The 21,977-nt window shown below is 39.4% G+C and overlaps 1 protein-coding gene across 1 annotated transcript; it reads left to right on the top strand.

Annotated features, from left to right (window-relative positions):
- Nucleotides 1–1,336: 1,336 nt before the first annotated feature.
- Nucleotides 1,337–21,027, top strand: LOC117303884 (calcium-activated chloride channel regulator 1-like). Its single transcript, XM_033788316.1, has 15 exons — nucleotides 1,337–1,515; nucleotides 3,722–4,013; nucleotides 4,811–4,943; nucleotides 8,047–8,221; nucleotides 8,617–8,749; nucleotides 9,353–9,468; nucleotides 10,975–11,202; nucleotides 12,142–12,328; nucleotides 13,775–13,884; nucleotides 14,294–14,414; nucleotides 14,979–15,094; nucleotides 16,178–16,457; nucleotides 17,289–17,477; nucleotides 18,328–18,576; nucleotides 19,339–21,027. Exons 1-15 carry the CDS (start codon nucleotides 1,342–1,344, stop codon nucleotides 19,839–19,841), a joined length of 3,006 nt encoding a protein of 1,001 aa, XP_033644207.1. The 5' UTR covers nucleotides 1,337–1,341; the 3' UTR covers nucleotides 19,842–21,027.
- Nucleotides 21,028–21,977: the final 950 nt, after the last annotated feature.

Here is a 21,977-nt window from a genome sequence, read left to right on the forward strand (position 1 = left end):
TCTAGTCGGTGTATAAATGTGATTATTATTCGTCTATGTTTGTTTATCAGTGTACATACGTTCGCAAAGTGCCAATTAAATTTTGCAAATTTTTGGGAGTTTGGGTTATTATGAATCCCTTTTATTTTCTGTTCTTTTCACTTAACAATAAAAGAAGCTATACCAACAAATGAAAACGGTCTATTCTTGTCTCACTGGAAATAAACGAAAACTTCCAGGGCCTAATTTCATAGAGCTGCTAAGCACACAAATTTGCTTCGCACGAAATTTCATCCTTGATAAAAACGGGATTACCAACAAAATTTCCTGTTGTTTCATGTTGCTTGTTACTGGTATTTAGCTGTTGTTTGCTTATCCTAAAAAATCACCTGGACAATTGGTTGGTCATCCTGTTTTTATCAAGGGGGAAATTTCATGGTAAGCAATTCTTTTGCTAAACAGCGCTATGAAGTTGGGCCCAGGTGGCAGTTTATTTTATGCACACTAGCATTTCTATCCTTAAAAGTCGTAGTGCAGAAAAATAAATTGCGTCCCGGTGAGATTGATGTTGGTGTTATCAATAGACGTCAGGGAGCTATACCGAAGCGGACGTCCGTGTGGGGTCGATTGGGGGGGGGGGGTGCCCGGATTTTGAAATGCAGGTTTGGATTAATTATCTGATTTTCATGACCCAGACGCGTATACACATTGTACCATTCTTCTCTTTGGGGGCATTCTGTGTCTGGTCGGATCACTGTCGGTACCAATCTGAAACGACAGGTAAGAGTCTATGAAATGCTTTGGTTTTATTTTTGCTTTAAATTGAGCGAAACATAATCTAGATGGAGTGAAATGCCAAGTGGTCTTTATGTTCTGTCTGGAACACATTATAGACTCTTTATGTAGAAATTTATAGAAATGTTGGTACTTTTTGTGCCACACAAAACACAAGCGTCCACGACAGATCTACATTAATCTTACATAGTTTGAAGATAATGTTGGTAGAAAGCTTCCCGTTAAAAAATTACTTGTTGAGGTGTAGTAGTATATTGAGCAGCTCTATTAAATGGGGGCAATGGCCTCAGGCGCGGGTTTAGGTTCCTTACGAAGCTTCAATCAAGCAGACAGAATGTTGAACTGGTTAAAAATTAAATTTTTACCTTAAATCCATGATATTATCTTTTTAAAACACAGCTTTTTAAATCACACTACTTTTAAGCCCAAGCTACGCTCTCAAAAATGACCCATAGTTCCCACATTTCATTTTCGTCGGAGTCTACTTTTTTCCTTCAAGTTGTATGGAAGTTAAACTATAAGTTCTAGTTTCAGCTGATAATGTTCTTCTTCCTTCCAGCCTACACAATGAAGCACTCTTCAGCCATCCTGGCCGTAGCGGTCATCCTATTGGTCCATTCAAACGTTGACGCATTGACCAGGCCATCTTCAATACAGTTCGTTAACAATAGTTACACCGGTGTAGTGGTTGCAATTAACAACCAGGTTGCTGAGGATGAAAACTTGATAAAACAAATAAAGGTAAAGCAGATATTATATTCTGGGTGACAGCTATTACTTTAACAACAAGACAAATCTTGAACAAATACTGTCCATTTCTAAGTAGGTCACAGATTAATCTTTTCAAACATTTCTATCCAACGTCTTTTGGGTCATGTGTTTCATTTAAGGAGAGTAGGTAACAATGTCTTTCTTTTCTCCTATTAAATGAAACACATGGCGCAAAGTAGTTGGACAGAAACATTTTTATGCCGTCCGATCGAAAAGCTATTTATCTTTGATGCCTTTTAATCATCCCCATTCTTTCATATTGTAAAGGTAAATCCATGACCTACTTAGAAATGGAATTTTCTTCGTTTAAGATTTTATGTGTTTAAAAAAAATCTCCCATCCAATGATTGCGTTTTTTGCTTTACTCACCCGGTACAGTATAATTAAAAACCAAAACCAGAATCTAACTGAAGAAAGATATATCTACAATTATGTTATTCAAAGACAAAGTGTACCTTTGTTCTTGTGAAATCGTTCGATTTTTTAATTCCTATACAAATGTAGATGTCTCCGAAATAGTGAAAATTTCATTTCAAAAGATTTGAGATATCATCGAAAATCCGGATCGACTATGATCACGCAGAAAGAACAATCCCTTAGAGGAATACACAATCTGAGAAAAGTTACTGACAGTAACGTTTTTAAGTTTCAAATTTATATTTTTCACATCACCACATTACTTCGAAGAGAAATGATTATCAAATTGATTTATACCATCGAAAGCTACTGTAGTCTTCCAACTAAGAATTGATGCTGCCATGCATTTTAAGATTGGTTACCAAACGTATACCTTACCTTTAAAGGCAGTGGACACTATTGGTAATTGTCAAAGACTAGCCTTCATAGTTGGTGTATCTCAACATATGCATAAAATATCAAACCTGTGAAAATTTGAGCTCAATCGATCATCGAACTTGCGAGATAATAATGAAAGAGAAAAACACCCTAGTCACACGAAGTAGTGTGCATTTAGATGGTTGATTTCGAGACCTCAAGGTCTGAGGTCTAAATCTGAGGTCTCGAAGTCAAATTCATGGAAAATTACTTCTTTCTCAGAAACTATGGCACTTCAGAGGGAGCCGTTTGTCACAATGTTTCACGCACACCGCGGCCAGGTCACCGACAGCGCGCGCACCGACTCACCTGACTTTAGTCCACTCACCGCCCCGTTTCTCCGGGGCGGTGAGTGGACTAAAGTCAGGTGAGTCGGTGCGCGCGCTGTCGGTGACCTGGCCGCGGTGTGCGTGAAAGGGAAACGTGAAACGTCTTGCACCAAGACTAACATATTAGCCCCTAGCTACCGGGAAATCTTTGTGGTATTGTGGTAATCCATCTGCTCTAAAAACGGCAATGGTCGTGGAATCGAATCCCATCCGAATGTTATTTATTTGGGTCACCCCCAAAGGAATCGGGAAAAGGTAATAAATGGTGCACAGTGAATAAAACACAATAAAAATGTAATATAACACAACAAACCGTAGCCTACGTAAATGGTTTGCATTTTGTTTCTCACGAAGTTAACACTGTATTCAGTTAAAACTTTCAAATATGACTTCTATACTACACTTCTTTATATTATTTTGTCTGCATTATGTTGTTACCTAGACGGCCCGTAAGCTTTAATGAAAACAATAGGCTATTGTAAAAAGCATTGAATAATTGAACAACCAGCTTATATAGTGAGTTTGAAGGTTAAACTTGTATATGTTGTTAAAGGCCCTGGACACTCTGTGTAATTACTCAAAACAATTGTAAGCATAAAAACTTACTTGGTGAACTTGGTGAGCTGTTGATCGTGTAACACAATGGAGAGCTGTTGATAGTATAACACATTGTAAGAAACGGCCCACTCTGAAGTTTTCGAGAAAGAAGTAATTTTCCACTAAAATATTTGAATTTTATTTCGAGACCTCAGAATCAGATTTTAAGGTCACGAAATCAAGCATCTGAAAGCACGCAACTTCCTGTGACAAGGCTGTTTTTCTTCCATTATTATCTCGCAGTTTCAACGACCAATTGAGTTCAAATGTTTTTTAAAGGTTTGTTATTTTATGCTTATGTTACACCAAGTGAGAAGACTGGTCTTTGACAATTAGCAATAGTGTCTAGTGTCTTTAAAGAGTGAACTCCCCTATACGCAGATTATCTTAACATGCTCTTATGCCTGAAATTTCAGGACATGTTCATCGAAGCCTCGAAGTATCTTTACGAAGCGACAAGAAAACGAGCCTACTTCAAAGAGGTGACAATCCTGGTGCCGAAAACATGGACACCTAAACTAGAGTACGAGTTGCCTGGCAACGTGACGTTTGATTATGCTGACGTCATTGTGGCGCCACCCAATCCACGATGGGCTCCTCTGGCGTATACCAAGCAGTACCAGGGATGTGGGAAACAGGGTGTGCATATTCACTTCATGGATGCATTTTTAACAGATCCTATAACAGAACAGTACTACGGTCCACTAGGTAGGTACATTAAAAAAAAATGGACACCTAAAAGCCATTGGACCCTTTCGGTTCAGAAAAAAAAAATAAAAGTTCACAGATTTACAAATAACTTACAGGGTTTACAGAAGGCAATGGTGAAATACTTCTCTTGAAATATTATTCCATGAAATGCTTTACTTTTTGAGAAAACAGCAAAACAATATAAATTCTCGTTAACGAGAATTACGGATTTATTTTAAACACATGTCATGACACGGCGAAATGCGCAGAAACAAGGGTGGGTTTTTCCGTTGTTTTCTCCCGACTCCGATGACCGATTGAGCCTAAATTTTCACAGGTTTGTTATTTGATATAGAAGTTGTGGTACACAAAGTGTGGGCCTTGGACAACACTGTTTACCGAAAGGGTCCAATGGCTTTAATACCAGTCTACTCAGTTGGTGTATCTCAACATATGCACAAAATAACAAACCTGTTGGTCGTCGAAAAAACACCCTTGTCGCACGAAGTTGTGTGCTTTCAGGTGCTTGATTTCGGGACCTCAAAACCTAATTATGAGGTCTCGTAATCAAATTCAAATATTTTACTGGAAAGTTACTTCTTTATCAAAAGCTACATTACTTCAGAAGAGGGAGCCGTTTTAATTCATCAGCTTTCCATTGATCGTTAACCATTACGTTGATATGCTAACAACTATTTTGAGTAATTACCTATATGGTCCAGTGTAAGCACCTACTTAATGTTATTAAAGTGCTGCCACTACCTTATTTAGTCATTGTGATATCCACTGGATTATTTCTCGGTTTGTGTATACAGGACGCATCCTAGTCCACGAGTGGGGGCATCTTCGCTGGGGGCTGTTCGATGAATACCCAGATCCCGTAGGTGACCCGGACAATTATCAGGAATTTTACTACGCTCCAGACACACAGCAATTCGAAGGAGTCAGGTAAGGTAATTGTTCTTTTATTTATAGCAAATATTGATTGATTTTCAAGTTGGTTCATGAAATGTCCCCCAATTTATTCAAACTTTGGAATATGTAGTACTATGTGATGTAATACTGCGTTCGATGTTTTTAACACACTCATGATTTCGTATTTTTTTCACATTCAGTTTAGTATAATTATTAACGTTACATTTCTTCGTTGTTTCTTTATCTAAGATAAAAACAAATTATAGCTACCTACCACGAATGGCCGCCTTGTTTGGGGTGAACTTAAAAAAAAAGAAAACGAAAAAACAAAACAAACAAACACACAAAACAAGTAATGAAAATAAATTTGTTTTGTACACATTCAGGACTTCATTTTCACAGTTATAATTATTCAGTTGAATTTACAAATTAATTGAATTGAATAGTTGGCCAGCAACTTTAATGCTGGCTTTTACGAATTGTAATGGTCTTTTTCAGACCAGTTAATGATTACTGTTATTATTTAAATTTCCCCTTTTTGACGAATGAATGCTGATGCAACGGATCATTCATATTGACGAAAATGAATGTGGTGGGTGTCAAAGGCACTGGTCAATTAGTCAAAATGATTGTTAGCATGAATTAAAGCCAGTGGACACTATTGGTAATTGTCAAAACTAGCCTTCACAGTTGGAGTATCTCAACATATGCGTAAAATAACGAACCTGTGAAAATTTGAGCTCAATTGGTCATCGACGTTGCGAGATAAAAATGAAAGAAAAAATAACCCTTGTCACACAACGTTGTGTGCGTTTAGATGGTGGATTTCGAGACCTCAAGTTCTAAATCTGAGGTCTTGAAATCAAATACGTGGAAAATCACTTCTTTCTCGAAAACTATGGCACTTCAGAGGGAGCCGTTTCTCACAATGTTTTATACCATCAACTTCTCCCCGTTACTCGTCACCAAGAAAGGTTTTATGCTAATAATTATTTTGGGTAATTACCAATAGTGTCCACTGCCTTTAAACCAACTTAGTAATGAGCTATGGAGAGTTTGTTATGGAAACAGCTCCCTCTATAAAATAAGGTAATTTATTTATAAAGAGGTAATTTATCACTCAAGTATTGAAAGACTTCAGGCCTGAAAATCACATTAAGGTACCTAAAATCTCACGAATTTGTGGAACAAAGGTGTTTTTTTTCACCATATTCCCCTTGCAACTCCAACTACAAATTGAGTCCAAATTTTCACAGGTTTGTTATTTTAGCCATATGTTGGGATACACAAGTGAGAAGACTGGTCTTTGACAATTACCAAAGGTGGGATCGATTTCACAAAGAGTTAGGACTAGTCCTAACTTAGGACTGGTCCTAAAGAGATATCAACAACGTACAGCTAGTCTTAAGATAGGACTAGTACTCGTCCTTACTCGAGATAAGAATAGTCCCAATTCTTTGTGAAATCCACCCTGTGCCTTTAAATTGATGAAATTTTAATAAGGGTATCAATGTGTGGTGAAGAGGTTTTCAACTTGTGGTTTAATTCCAACGAGGCCTGGTTCTTGATAACTTTACCGAGACGAAGTCGAGGTAAATTATTACGAACCAGGCATCGGCGGGTTTAAACCACTAGTTGAAAACCGATTCAACACACTTTGATTCCCATTCATAAATACCTTTTCGGTCAAAAAACATCAACACTTATTGTCAAAAAGTAAAATAAATGGAAAATTATAATTGTTAAATGATTTCTTTCAACACAACATATGAAATGGTAAGGCCCAGTCGAGGCCCTCGGGTAAACAACTCCTTATAAGGGAATGCGGTGCGCGTCGCGCGTATCGCGTGATGTGGCACAACTGTCTCGGTGGTTGCTCTCGACCAATAGAAATGAAGAAACTGTGTTATAAGAACAGGTGCAAACTCGCGTGTCACGCCTATGTTTCAACACTTTTTACTGGTCATAAACAAAGGTTTATACACACCAACGTGACGCACTCTCCACCAATATAGCGAAACTGTCTGAGGTATTTATGATGAGATTTTACAACGTATAAAAGGCGGGGAACTGTGGAGCTTCCGGAGGGGTTGACTCGGATAATCATTGTCACCCCCTTATATTGGCACAATTAATGTTTCATGGTACTCATGGATTACATACAAGTTATCTGTGAATTCCCAGCTGTTTCATAGACGCTGTAGCTTTCCCTATATCAAGTGACGCTTCATGAGACCGGATTATAATATTCTACCCACAGCCCTTCAAAACAATGTAAACACTTCATCAGACCAAAGTCTTCTTTACATTAAAATTATTTCTGTCTGAACAAAATACCCTTTTTTAATAGTAACAGCAAATTTTCTTAAAGGGAAGCTGGATTTTGTGCTTCGGCATCCAAAAAGCGCTTGTTGAAATGAATATGGTTGAGAAGTTATTTTAAAAGTAGAATAAAATGTTTCACTATATGAAATTCATTGTTTTTTGTTTTGTTTTGTGACAGATAAATGTCCGCCATTTTGTAGAAACCACACTGTCGTTTACACAAAATGGTGGATGCCCAGCCTATTGTGTTTCAAGAGGCAAATTTAAATATGTTTAATCACCACTCCCTAGCTTAAACACACAGTAGCTGTGTTTGTTCATGGCGACAGCTCATTCTAAAAGGATAAGGAGCAACTTACAAACAAAATCAATTTACAAGATTTTAATGCAATAAGGCCCTTTGAAGTTTTTTTTGTACGAAACAAAACAAAATAGTTCACTGATTTACATTAAATTTACACGGTTTAAAGATAGTGATGGTGGAAAGCATTCCTTAGAATATTATTAGCTGAAGTTCTTTATTTTTTTAGAAATGAGTTAAAAAAATTAGGAAAATAATGTTCATATTATGTGAGACGACTGTTTTTTTTTTAGCATATAGGCCCTACAACAGATTTAATTGCTTCTTGAAACATTGCTATAGGATTTTCACTGTTTTTCTCTAAGACTTTACGACCAATGAAGCTGAAACTTCTACTAACTTATACTGCATACATCTTCATTCACAGTGAGTAGGTATCCACGTCATGGCCACATTATTGATCTACAAAAGGTATAACAACCCTTTAACATAATATTATTACATACACAGGTGCTCGTATGACTACAAAGCCATGAATTTGATTTTCGATCCGAAGAAGTTTACTTATCGTGAATGCGTGGGAAACCCGAACATTGGGTACGAGGATGGATGCGTGTATTACATACTGACGAAGCAAGATTCTGTCACCTCGTCCATAATGTACAGTGCGTACTCCCTCGATCCCGTAAGTAAGACAAATGTTGGTTAGGCGATTTAAGGTTCTAGAGGTGTACTTTTATTTTTATTTGCAGCCATTGTCAACATATTAAACTCGACGGTCTACTGGCTGCAGTGCACCATAAGTGTATACAATTCGTGCCAATCAGGGGTGTGGCATAGCATGGCTTGAATCAGATTTTGATCTACCGATTTAATGGAGACGACAGTTTTTGATCTACCGATTTAATGGTCAGGTTTCGGTGCACTAATCAGTGTATCACGCATGGGGGATTGCGCCTTTACTTACCGATGACGTATGTCTGACAGTGGTCGAACACAATGGTTTTTCTAACACAGTGGGTCGGACAAAAGAGTCTGTCGAACAAATTGGAAAGTTAAACTTATTGTGTTTATTTCAAGATAAAATATTTCTGTGACGACGATGGACAGGACAACTCAAATTTCCACAACCGCGACGCACCCAACAAACACAACCGTCTCTGCGACAGTAGGAGTAACTGGGAAGTGCTGCAGGAACATGAAGATTTTAAAGGTGCGTATAACAAACACGACCTCTTGTTTGCCCAAAACCTGAAACGAATCGACATTTAGGGAATAAAATATAAAACTGCAATTTAAAACAGACAGAGTTGTGCAATAAAAGAGCGAAGCTGGTTTTGTTTTTTTATCGTACATACAACTACAAAGTTTTAAGCAATCGTTTAAGACTTTGTCACCACTGCTCTGTTTCAATTCCCATTTGCGACCACCTTTCGTATAAAACGTACACAAACACTTGGTACTTGAGAAATTGATCACCACAGGTTGGTTGTCTAGTGTGTTTATTATGATAACTATAAAGAGACATAGCACATACATATTTACGTTAATATTTAGATAAATTATCAGGAATTTGAGCCCAAAACCACAACAATTTGCGTGAATAATTTTGGCAATATTCACGTTAGAACACGTGAGTTTTTATGACAAGTATCAATGCAAACACTTGCTATTTGGGGCACAGATCATGATTTATGACGTCAATATACATGTATACGTTCTATGTCCTTTATAGCCATACTGGTTTATGGATAACTAGGACTTAAACATTGTTACACTATTCCTTCACTTATTCACACTGTTATGTTCTTGTCAGGTGGCAGGAATCCACCAATAGATCTGACTGAAGAAGACTTGGTACCAAACTTCAAGATGGTACAGCACCGTGACGTCAGCGTGGTGGTGCTGATGGACACATCGGGTAGCATGGGGGTAAGTTTGGCCAGATCAATCGAGTTGAACAAAAACTGTAATTGGAAACCTATACCGATCCCCTGTCCTTTAAGGTAAGGACATATTGGATGCGTTCGATTAGCTTCCATGGGTCGACCCCGCGGTGCTTACTCGGTGAGCCCCTGACAAGAGCTAATCGAACGGTCACACTCGCCCTCTCGTGGCGACGTCATGCACCTGGGGCCAGCCCCAAAGTGACCCACGCACAAGCAGGCCAATGGGGGCTGACCTTGGTGAACCCCTGGAATGACGTAAAAGCTATTCCAACGCACCGGGGACAGACCGGGTCGACCCAGGGAAGCTAATCGAACGCACACAATATTGGTTTAGGTACGTCGGATTTAACTGCGAATCTTCAGAACCATGATGAATGCCATGTGAAATGATTAGAGGTCAAAGGCGATTATGGAAGACGTTGGCTCAACGGCAGATCTCATGCGTAGCTGGGCGTAATTCATGAGCCTCGAAGTGTGAGTGAGATGTTCAGGCTGAGGGCTCACCTTTTCATTGGCTGATAGTTGTCCCAGCGTGTACACGCTTGCTTGTTTCAATCTTTTAACCTGAACATGGGGGTCAATGCAAGGGGGCTACTTTGGTAATGATCATGGCACTACAGTTTCGTAAAGCCTGAAAGCACTTAAAACTCGCCCAAACACAGAAGAGTATTGCTTTGCAGAATCAATTTACAATTTTGCATTGTTGTAGTTTGTGCCCCGACAAAAATTTTACTTGGCAATTGATATTCTCAATATTTTCTGTGAAACATTTTTATGAAATCGGGCCCTGCGCTGCAAAGACTGGGATGTTAAATTTATTCTTCCTGGTATCTTTTAGGTGACAACACAACAATTTTTGGTGTTATTTATCTCCATGTTTATATCGTTGGTGAAATTAACACCGTGTCGTTGTTATAGATCCCAAGAGAATCAATTTGACACCCCACTTTTTGCAGTGTGTAATGACCAGAATTCGTCGACGTAAGACACTATAGCAACAATGTTCCAATGGTTAAATATTGGGAATCAATGTGTGGTGAAGAGGTTTTTAACTAGTGGTTTAATCCAATCGAGGCCTGGTTCTTGATAATTTTAATTTTCTTGATAATTATAAAGAACCAGGCCAAGGCGGGTTTACTTTGATTCCCATTCATAAATACCTTTTCGGTCAAAAACATCATCACTTCTCGGTCAAAAAGTAAACTAAATTCAAAAATTATAACTGTTAAATGATTTCTTTCAACACAACACCCCTCCAGCTATGAAATGGTAAAGCCCTCCGCCGCCCACAGGTATAAACAACTCCTTATAAGGGAATGCTGTGCGTGTCGCGCGTATCGTATGATGTGGCACAACTGTTTCAACACTTTTTACCGGTCATAAACAAAGGTTTATACACACCCACGTGACGCGCTCTCCACCAATTGGAATAGCGAAACTGTCTGGGGTATTTATGAATTTTACTTTATTTGATTTAATCTCCTTACAGTCAGACAACAGGTTCAATAAGATGATTAGTTCTACCGCCAACTACATCTCGTCTATCGTGATTGATGGAAGCTACATTGGCCTCGTCGAATTCTCATCTGCAGCTTACGTCCTCAGCGACTTGACGTTTGTCACCAGCGATGATGACCGCCAGGCTCTTTTACAATCCCTTCCGGATCCTCCCGGAGGCGGCACTGGCATCGGTGGCGGACTTCTCAGAGCCATAGAGGTTAGACAACCTTGGATAATCCATTATACTAAACAAATTTCTGGCAGCCGAAATCTGGAAATCTGAGACAAAAAACAACATCGGGATGTATACCTTATTTATTATTGGCTGTGGTTTAAACCCTAAATTGCTGTCAAAGACCAGTCTTCTCACTCGGTGTTTCTCAACATAGGCATACAATATTAAAAACTTGTGAACATTTGAGCTCAATCGGCCATCGAAGTTGCGAGAGAATAATGAAAGAAAAAACGCTCTTGTTACACGTTGTTGTGTGCTTTCAGATGCTTGATTTCGAGACCTCAAATTCTAAACTTGAGGTCTCGAATTCAAATTCGGGGAAATGACTTCTTTCTCGAAAACTACGTCACTTCAGTGGGAGCCGTTTCTTACAATGTTTTTTACTATACGTTACTCATTACCAACATAAGGTTTTATGCTAATAATTATTTTGAGACCATTATTGTGTCCACTGCCTTTAAAGCCGCATGTGCAATAATGTTAAAGTTGCGGCTGAATACAGTGCCTTTACTTGTTGAGAAAATAGCAAACCTTCCAAACGAAGGTTTATCCTTTGTGTTTATAAGTCTAATATTCTCTGGGCCCAACTCCACTGAGCTGCTTATCATAAACATTTGCTTTGCATGAGATTTCTTCCTTAAAAAACAACAACATGATTACTAACCAAATTTCCACGTGATTTTCAGGATTAAGCGTGTTTAATACAATCAACAAGCATATGCAACAAATTAAAATTGATTTTGATCAAGGAAGACATTTCATTCTAACCAAGTTTCTGTGCTTAGCAGCTCTATGAATGTGGGCCCTAGACTCAACACCAGTGACTGGCTCTTTTCTTCCACAACTCATACTATTTATGCTTATCTATTAATCACGCTAATTTATGCAAATAGATTGATAAGAACACTATTTCCTGTTTAGGTGCTGTCCCAAAACGGCAGAGACCCATCTGGAGGAATCATTCTCCTGCTCACAGACGGACAAGAAAATGGATACCCTTTCATTGATGACGTCATGGGTACCGTCACAGAGTCAGGGGTCATTGTGGATACACTTGCCTTCACGCAGGCAGCCGATTCTAAACTGTTCACACTCTCTGAAAATACCGGTAAGAACTTCAAATCTGTCACCCAATGACGCTCAATGACGCTCAATGACGCTCAATGACGCCCAATGACGCTCAATGACGCTCAATGACGCTCGAGGCGCTTCAACAATTCAGTATTTTCCTGCTAGATAATGTGGGACTACGTTGAATGATGAGACTTACTCCTTTTTACATAGCACCACGTCAAGGTTTACAAGGTGCTGTGACGCAATATGCAGCCAATCAAACCAGGAACACCTGGGAAACCACTTTTCTTTACGATAAGTGCACTTGGTTCTTTGTACGTGCGTTACACAACACACGGGACTAAAGGCTTCACGTCCCATCCGAAGGACGAAGTATCATGGTTAAGTGTCTTGCTTAAAGACAGTGGACACTATTGGTAAATGTCAAAGACTAGCCTTCACAGTTGGTGTATCTCAACACATGCATAAAATAACAAACCGGTGAAAATTTGAGCTCAATCGGTCATCAAAGTTGCGAGATAATAATGAAAGAAGAAAACCTCCTTGTCACACGAAGCTGTTTGCGTTTAGATGGTTGATTTCGAGACCTCAAGTTCTAAACTTGAGGTCTCAAAATCAAATTCGTGGAAAATTACTTCTTTCTCCAAAACTATGGCACTTCAGTGGGAGCCGTTTGTCACAAAGTTTTATTCCATCAACCTCTCCCCATTACTCAATACCAAGTAAGGTTTTATGCTAATAATTATTTTGAGTAATTACCAATAGTGTCCACTGCCTTTAAGGACACATGTGTCACACTAGAGCTTGACACCGATGCTCTTAACCACTAGGCCGCGACACACCATTGTGACCCTAACCTTAACAGTGATGTCTTTATATTCTTACCTGTCCTTTATAATTATAAACCTTGAAACTTTAACGGCCCTGGGGTAGATTTCACAGAGAGTTAGGACTAGTCTTATCTCGAGTTAGGACTAGTTACTCGTCCTAACTTAGGACTATCCATGCAATTTTTATATCCCGTAGGACTAGTCCTAAAAGTTAGGACTAGTCCTAACTCTTTGTGAAATCGACCCCTGGACACTATTTGTATTTGTTAAAGACCAGTCTTCTCACTTAGTGTATCTCAACATATGCATAAAATAACAAACCTGTAAAAATTTGAACTTAATTAGTCGTCAAAGTTGCGAGATGGAAGAAAAAACACCCTTGTCAAACGAAGTTGTGTGCTTTGAGATGCTTGATTTCGAGACCTAAAAATCAAACTCTGAGGTCTCGAAATCAAATTCAAATCATTTAGTGGACAATTACTTCTTTCTCGAAAACTACGTTACTTCAGAGGAAGCCGTTTCTCACAATGTTTTATACTATCAACAGCTCTCCATTGACCGTTAACACGTACGTTTTTATGCTAACTGTCATGACCAATAGTGTCCAGTGCCTTTAATTTATTTTCATAATTATAAACGTTGACAAACAGGTGGTAACGCTTTCTACTACTCGAACATCAATGGCTCTAACACTCTGTACGAAGCTTTCGCTGCAACTATGGAGAGAGGTGACGTCATCGATGCTGAAAAACGTCTGGAGGTTGGTAACATGTTTGAGATCTTTAGATATAAATATTAAGTTAACAATTAAAGAAAACTCGAGTTGTTTGGCCTTTCATGAGAAATAAATAATCTAACTTCGCGTTTGGAGTTCATCGCTCAGTGAGCGTTTTAGTCATTTTTGTGTTGGCATCGATGCAATGCAAAAGTTGTTTTCACTATCTCGTGACCCAGATGGCCGATCGATCTCAAACTTATACAGGTTTGTCAGTTTATGTGTGGCCTGCCAGCAACTGTTTTGTTAGAAAAACCAATTCTATAATGTTCCTTAAACAACTGGTATCTGAACATCCATATTTCTCCGCCTTGTTCCGAAATATTTAACCTAGAAGTGTTGTTTTCTGAACACGTATTATTTTTTTCCATTTACGTTTTGATTGTTATGGCAGCTCATGGTAACCTCATGGAGACTCGGGATAAACGAAACTAGAAAAGGAAGTGTTTATATGGACAGCACCCTGGGCAACAACACAATGTTTAGTTTCTCCTGGACCGATGGAAACAGCTTGGGTAAGCTAAACCTTTTCCAGTTCTCAATCGTTGTATTATGTGTTACGCTTGTCATTACAAATTCCTAAGAATCCTTATGTGACAAAATAGTTTATACACCACAAAGTACAGTTTTGCTTGGAAGCCAATCTGTCCATGCAGAAACATTACTGTATTGTTAGCATTTTTAATCAAGTCAAACGTGGCATCCAGAAGGGTTTACGATGCTGTAGACACGCACGAATGCGTATAGCCGTGGTTCAAGACTATTCTGTTATTAATATATGCCCATGACTCTCGTCACAAGAGGGTGCCATCTCGCCAAACACCGCTATCATAAACCTTATCACAAATACTCGGTACGCGCACGTAAGGCTTGGAATAAGGTGCATGTTGGTTTAGCTAGCGATCAAACTTGTTTAGCTAGCTAGACCAGTATGCACCTTACAACAGTTAGCGAAAAGGGTATTATTGAAAACATGGTAGCCTGAAAATCTTCGAAGCTCGTGAATTATACCAGGGTGAGCGCACGCATTGAATAACGATAATTACATGTATTCTTGTTTGATTTCTATGTCGATGCAGCTATCGATGTAACGATCAGGACACCCAATGGAAGCAGGATCGACTCGTCTTACGAAGGATATGGCGTGGATACATCCTTCAGGATTATCTCAGTTCAGATCAAAGGAACAGCACAGGTGAGATTCAATATCCATAGGAAATTTTGTGAATGGGAGATTTTTGAACGCTAGGTGGCAGCAGACTTCCAATTAAATTTCCGTTGTTAACGTAGCTCTGAGCAAGCGCACTTCAGTAAAAACAATTAATTTACCTGGCCTGTCTACTGCCACCTAGCGATCTAAATTCCTCAATTGCAGCTGACCTTTTAATGAATTTTGGGTTGAACCAAGACAAATTTACTAGAGCGGCATTTGAACCTGTGACGATCGGGTTAACGTACCGGTGTCCTACGAAAACCTGGCCTCTGAGGTTCTCTTCCCCATGGGAAGTTATCTTCCCCATGGGAAATTATCATGGGCTCTAAGAGGAGGAGGATTCAAAAGAGGGCGCTGTCAGAAAAAGTTTGTACACAGTTCGCTGAAGGATGACAGAATGTCCTGTGTGACAGAAGATTCTGTCCCCATGGTGGTAGACTTGGTTCCAAGTCTTCGATCATGGCTTTTTGGTCGTCCTGCTGTTAGACGCTAAAAACAGCGCCCTCTTGTGATCAACTTTCTAGCTAATAATGTGGGGCGTTTTTCGTGGCTGAGATGTTCGCTCGGCCCAAGCGGCCAGTCTATCCAGTACCGCTGGGATGGGCTAATCGGTTGCACAGATTCTTGTTCAGGATGTACGTCATGAATACAGTGCATATATGGCGCAGCGTGAGTGTGATGCATGATGGGACTGCGCATTATGAAACCAATGAGCGTGCATGATACGTTTGCCCATCCCAGCGCAGTTTTTTTTTTATAAAGCAAGGCGCTGGGGACGATCGAAGCTGAGATGCAGAACAATAACCGCAATCTAAGACTGAATCAAGTCTACTCATGTGGCGAACTGTGCACAGACATATTCTTATAGCACCCTTGTTTGAATCATCCTCCTTCTGCCCGCGTTAGTTTTCAATATAGGGGACAGAATTTCCGGCTGACAGATTTCCGTGACACCTACCAACTGGGCCATCTATCCCGGTCATATCTCGTTGGTCCTCGCTGTGTTTTATGGTGTACGGCAACTCGTTAAGTTAATTGACAACTCATTATTTTTGGCTCACCCAGGCAGGAGCATGGGAGTTTTGGGTGACCAACAAGATATTTCTATCACAAGACATTGCAATCTCCATTTCGTCAAATCCGGCGAGTGCTGACGTTGACCCCATTATCGTGACGTCAGAGTTGAGCGGCTCCATCACGGACTTTGCCAACGGGGAGCCACTGACTGCGTTTGCCGAGATCAGACAGGGGTTCAGCCCGATGATCTACGCCAATGTCTGGGCGACCATCGAGAGACCGGCTGGCTACGATCCGATTGATATACAACTGTTGGACAACGGAGCTGGTATGAATACAACTAAATACCTTAAAGCCCGGTTCTTATTTCCTGCAAATGTGGCGAATGACGTCACATGGTTATTTTTTTAGCTAAAGCGAATGTTTCGCAAGAGTTGAACACAGTTCAAATGTTCATGTATGAACTGGGCTATACTGTTATAATTTTAACAAACAATAATTTTAAGCTCAAGGGCTCAAGCCCCACGACCGGGATTCGAACCCAAACTTTGCTGCTGACAATACCATTGCTTGGGTCTGCAGGTGAACTCTACTGCTCGGCCACTACAAGCCACGTGTTGCAAAAGCAGTAGCAGCAGCAGTAAAAACAAGCAGAGTAAAGCCCGGTTCATAATTCCTTCGCGAATGCGAATGCGATATACGAATGTTGACGTCACATTTCGCAGGGGTTGAACTGTGGGCAACTCTCTTGCGAAAATCGCTGCGAAAACAGAGTGACGTCAAATTCACGTCAAAATCGCATCGCATTCGCAGGAAGTTGCGAAGACGATCATTCGCCGTAGATTTTCGTAAGCATTGGTAGCCATTGGTAACGTTGGTATATAGCGTGCGTAAGCGTTGTCAACGTTTATAAGCTATTTGTAAGGCATTGGCAATCATTGGCAAGCGTTGGCAAGCATTGTTTCGTAATAATTCGTAACATATTGGTAAAGGACAGGTCGAGGGGTGACCGAGGGCGACCGAGAAAATAATTACTCACTATCCAATCGCAAATTTTGGGCGAATTCATCGCGAATTTCAAATATTCATATTCGCAAAAATATTCGGCCCTGTGTGAGAGTAGCATTATAGACGGTTCTTGCTCTATTTATTTTCACAGGAGCTGACGTGACCAAGAACGACGGAGTTTACTCCCGGTTCTTTACCGACTTCACCGGGGTAGGTTACTACGGCATCAAGATCAGCGTGGATAACGATATGGGAAACGCCATTATCATTGATTCTATACCTTTCTCAAAAGCTCGACCAATCGTGGATCCAGACCAGGCCTTCAATCTCCCGGCAATAGGTCAGTTCAAGGTTCAAGGTTCAAGGTTCAAGGTTTATTTTATTTTGCACAGTATCAACAAATAAATACATTATAATTTTAAAGAATACATTACAGTAAAGATATATCAATATCCAGTACTGTGGGACATGTCACAAGAAGCAATCGACTAGCAATCAGTTCTAGGCAGTCTTTGAAGAAGAAAAAAGAAAGTGGTATAATTTATTTTTTTTCAGAATTTTCGTTGGCACAGGGAGTATGTTGCACCTCTGAAGTGTTACTTTTCCCTTACTTGAGCGCTAGAGGGCGTATTTGAACCAAATTTACTGCGTGTTTTCGTGGGTGTTTTTATTGTTTGCAGTTAAAATAAGATGAAAAACACTCCTATTAAAAGCGCACCAAGCGGTCAAATCATAAAGCTGTATAGTGCAATGTTTTACAAATAATTAATTGTGAAACAAAATCATTTTTTAATGTTAGTATATATATGTTGACTGGTTCAGCAAATAGAATTTGATTTCATTCAGCAAATAGATTGGGTTTCAAATACTTCCAAGTGACATAACACAGAACATTTTAATTTTGGAGAAAAGGGAGTTTACCCCAGTATTTCTGTTTTGAATAGAAAGCAAACTGGCTAAAGTACGGGATTTTAGCTTTAGACTAAGCGTAATTTCGACAAATCTTTGGGTAGTTTTGAACACAGACTCCGAATGACTCTGACAAAGAAAAGGAACAGGCCCCATAACAGTTTGTTTTAAGGATTTTTTTGATTATTATTTTAGAGTGGATAAGGTACCATTTTGTTTACCGAATCATCATTACCCCCTTTTTGTGAGTAATTTCGAACCTGATATTTCTAATTCCTCAGGCGGTGTCCAGATTCCCCCACCCGGTGCCCAACCCAGCGAGCCCACAGGGCAACCCGCACCTATATTTAGCCGAGACGTTTCTGGTGGATCCAGCCGTGTGGACGAAACGCCTGTTGGGTTCTTGCCCGGTGCTGATGTCTTCCCACCGGGTGATATCCTCGATCTCAGGGTGAAGGGGTCATCATGGGAGAGTGGAATAGTCACACTTGTTTGGACTGCACCTGGGGACGATCTGGATAACGGGGCAGGTATGTGATGGAATTATGTCACCTCTCAAGCTTAAAATCAAGGGTTTTATTACAAATTAAGTCCAAATTTTGATCCATGAGATAACTGTATGTTGCTGGCACTTTTTACGCATTGACATCATGTTTCTGTAAAACGGCAAAGGCTGTTTTTCCATGTGGTTGTTAACCAAATTGTGACCCATAAAATAGTGGCGAGTAATATATTACTATCAATATTATTATTATTATTATTATTACTATTATTATTTATTCGGCTTAAAAACACGTACAAAATACAAACATAATCAAAACAAAGCAAAAACCAGGGAAATATGCCTGGAATTAAAAAAGTTTACCAAAAAACTGTAACCCGAAGACATTCAATTCCAATATTATACTAAAAGAAAATAAATATGAACAATAAATCTTCCTTTAAAGATGTTACATCTTCAAGTACAAAAAACACACACAACGCAGATAGGAAAACCAGTTTCTTTGTTCAGATTTCTTGTAGAGGCAATGTTTTTTTTTTTAACGTGAACAAATTAAAACTCCCTTTATTTTAAATAGACCTTAAAAGCATATATTTTTTCAAGAAATCGATTAAATTGCATTTCAGTTATGATAACTTTTAACACTGTTTAAAATGGATCTGTTAATACACACACAAAACAGATAAATATTTCTGCATGGCTTGGAAGACATTTTGACAAATGCATTTTTGTTACATAACTAGAAAATGTTGGCCTAAAAAATAAGTTTCTTCTATTTTTTGCTTTCCAGCGTCTCTTTACGAGATTGTCCGTGCCGAATCCATATTTGCTTGGCAGAATGACTCGTCTCCAGAGTCTCATCGTATTCTAAACCCAACCGACATACACAATGGAAACATCTCAGCCCCACTTGACTTCGGTACCCTGGAAGAATACACCATCCTCGTTCCCAAACCTGAGGGAGCCAACGTAGTCTCTTACGCATTCGTCCTGCGAGCTTTCGATGATGCTGGTAACCCGTCCGGATTCTCCAATGCTGTACAAGCCGTGTTGAGGGAGACTATCCCCGTAGCTCCGGTTACAGACCCGACCCCAGAAGCTATTCAGCTAGAAGATTGGATGATAGCTTTGATTGTCGTAGGAGGTTGTGTGGTGCTTGCCCTGTTTATTTTAGGGGTGTATGCGTGTTCATCATGTTTCTGTAAAAAAGAAAAGGCCGTTGCTCCTATAATGGTTAACGAAGCAGTGGTTAACGAAGCGTACCAAAATGAGTTATACGACAACCATGCCTAAGGATTTGCTCATTGATCTCGGTATGTAACTATCATCCTTGGAACGTCACATTGCCTTCAAATATTATCTCAAAACTTTGCTGTTCGGAACTGCTCCTTTTACTTAAGAGTTGTTCATAACCAAACACAAACAGTTTGTTTGTAATAAGTGTGCAGTGGATTAAAATACATGAACTTTCCTCTTGAAGTACAATCAGTAGAACATTTTGTTCCGTCAAAAATGCCCGAACATCTAATAACACTCCAAAGGATTTGGTGAATCAGTATACTCTACTTTTAAAATGTACTTTCATTTCATTATTTTTTATTTTCATTTATAACCCAAGCACCGGACCTGAAGGCAATTTGCCCCCTTTAAAGATGGCAAGGCGATGGCCCTTTTCGAAATCGAGATTTTGGCTTGGGCTTGGGCTTCACCCTCAACTAGTTTGGAAAAATAGTGTGTGCTTTCCGTATTACCGGTCATCAATCATGCAGACGGAGCCTTAACGGAAGTCCAAGTCCAAGCCATGGTTTCGAAAAGGGATCACGCATCCGAGCTCAATTTTGTTTTTGCCAGTTCAAACCACAGAGGGCGCTGTGTGTAGTATCGATTGATAATTAATTTAACAATCTCGATACTTGCTATCTTGCGCGTATTCCAAAGCTTAGTGCGTTCACATTCTTAAAGATATTCAATGCATTGCATGTGTTGCCCAATGCCACAGATGTTCTTCAGGCCAACAAATATTCCAATCTAAAAGTAACAGGTTGGTATGAAAAGAAACAGGCGAGTGTAAAGGGGAGAATTAACTATTTTTCCCCGGTTAATTAAGAATCATTCCATCGCGGCCAAAAAGACCAAAATGTGAAATACTTAATTATGAAAATGTTATTATCAACAACAAGTAAATACAGAATCAATACGAAAATGCAAGTAAACATACATGAAGTATCAACAGCATGCTTACAGGGGAAATTTTTAAAATCAGGAGGCCTGGGCTTTACGTTTTCATCAATGCTTTGTGGGCTATGAACTGCTTAGCAGCCGAACTTATTTTACCTTATTACCCAGAAAAAGTTTCTTCATTCTGTGTTGTAGTATAGGATGTTTAATATCGATAATATATGGAATATTATAACACCCCTTACAAGTATTCTCCCTGCTCATTGGTTTAGAACGCGTCACATGACATGTCTTAGTTTTGCTAGACGACGGCCGTGTGATAGTGTGTCGGTTTGCCGTGCGCTAGTCCAAAGACTAGCACACGGCGTGCATTACCCAGACGTCCGTTGCGTGTACGAGGATGATAAATTAATAGTCTGTAACCATTTCGAATTGCACGACACTACATGCAGCACAGTAACAGTTTGTTCAGTCTGTATTCGCGTCGTCCGTGGATTGTAGCATTCGGGTCTGTAACTTAATAATAATAGTACATTATTAAGAAATGTTTGGGGTGTTATAAAACAAATATTGACTGCTTTTACTCGTGCAATGGCTAAAACAATGACTCCCTCGGTGATCCCCGTAGCGTTCTATTTTCCCTCGGCTTCGCCTCGGGAAAATAGAACGCTCCGGGTGTCACCTCGGGAGTCATAGTTTTAACCATAGCCCTCGAAGCAGTCAATATTTGTATATTACAGATCATGTTCAAATAATTTGTTTTCGATGAATGAACATTGGATCAACAGTACGGTGATATAAAGTAATACTACGGTGATACAACTAACTCTAAGTTTTTGTGAATAATATGAGCAAACATAAAAATAATTATTAAGTGGGTGGCCCGTAGAGGAATTTTCCATCAGGCCATACTTAAAGGAACATCACAGAATTGGTTTTTGCTTACAAAACAGTTGCTGACAGTGTAAGCACTTCATGTAATCCACCATATACATAAACTGACAAACCTGTAGAAGTTTGAGATTGATCGGCCATCTGGGTCACGAGAAAATAGTGAAAATCCGAGTACACATTTTGCATTGCATCGATGCCAAAAACAGAAGAAGAATAACACGCTCACTAAGCGATAGGCCTAAACTCCAAACGGGAAATTGGTTTTATTTATTTCTCATCAAAAACGACATTTCAGACAGAAACATTTCAAGGGATGTTTTCTATCATCATCATCATTAGACAGTGTAAGTTTTATGT

This window comes from Asterias rubens, chromosome 20, assembly GCF_902459465.1.
Source record: "Asterias rubens chromosome 20, eAstRub1.3, whole genome shotgun sequence".
Lineage (NCBI taxonomy): Eukaryota > Metazoa > Echinodermata > Asteroidea > Forcipulatida > Asteriidae > Asterias > Asterias rubens.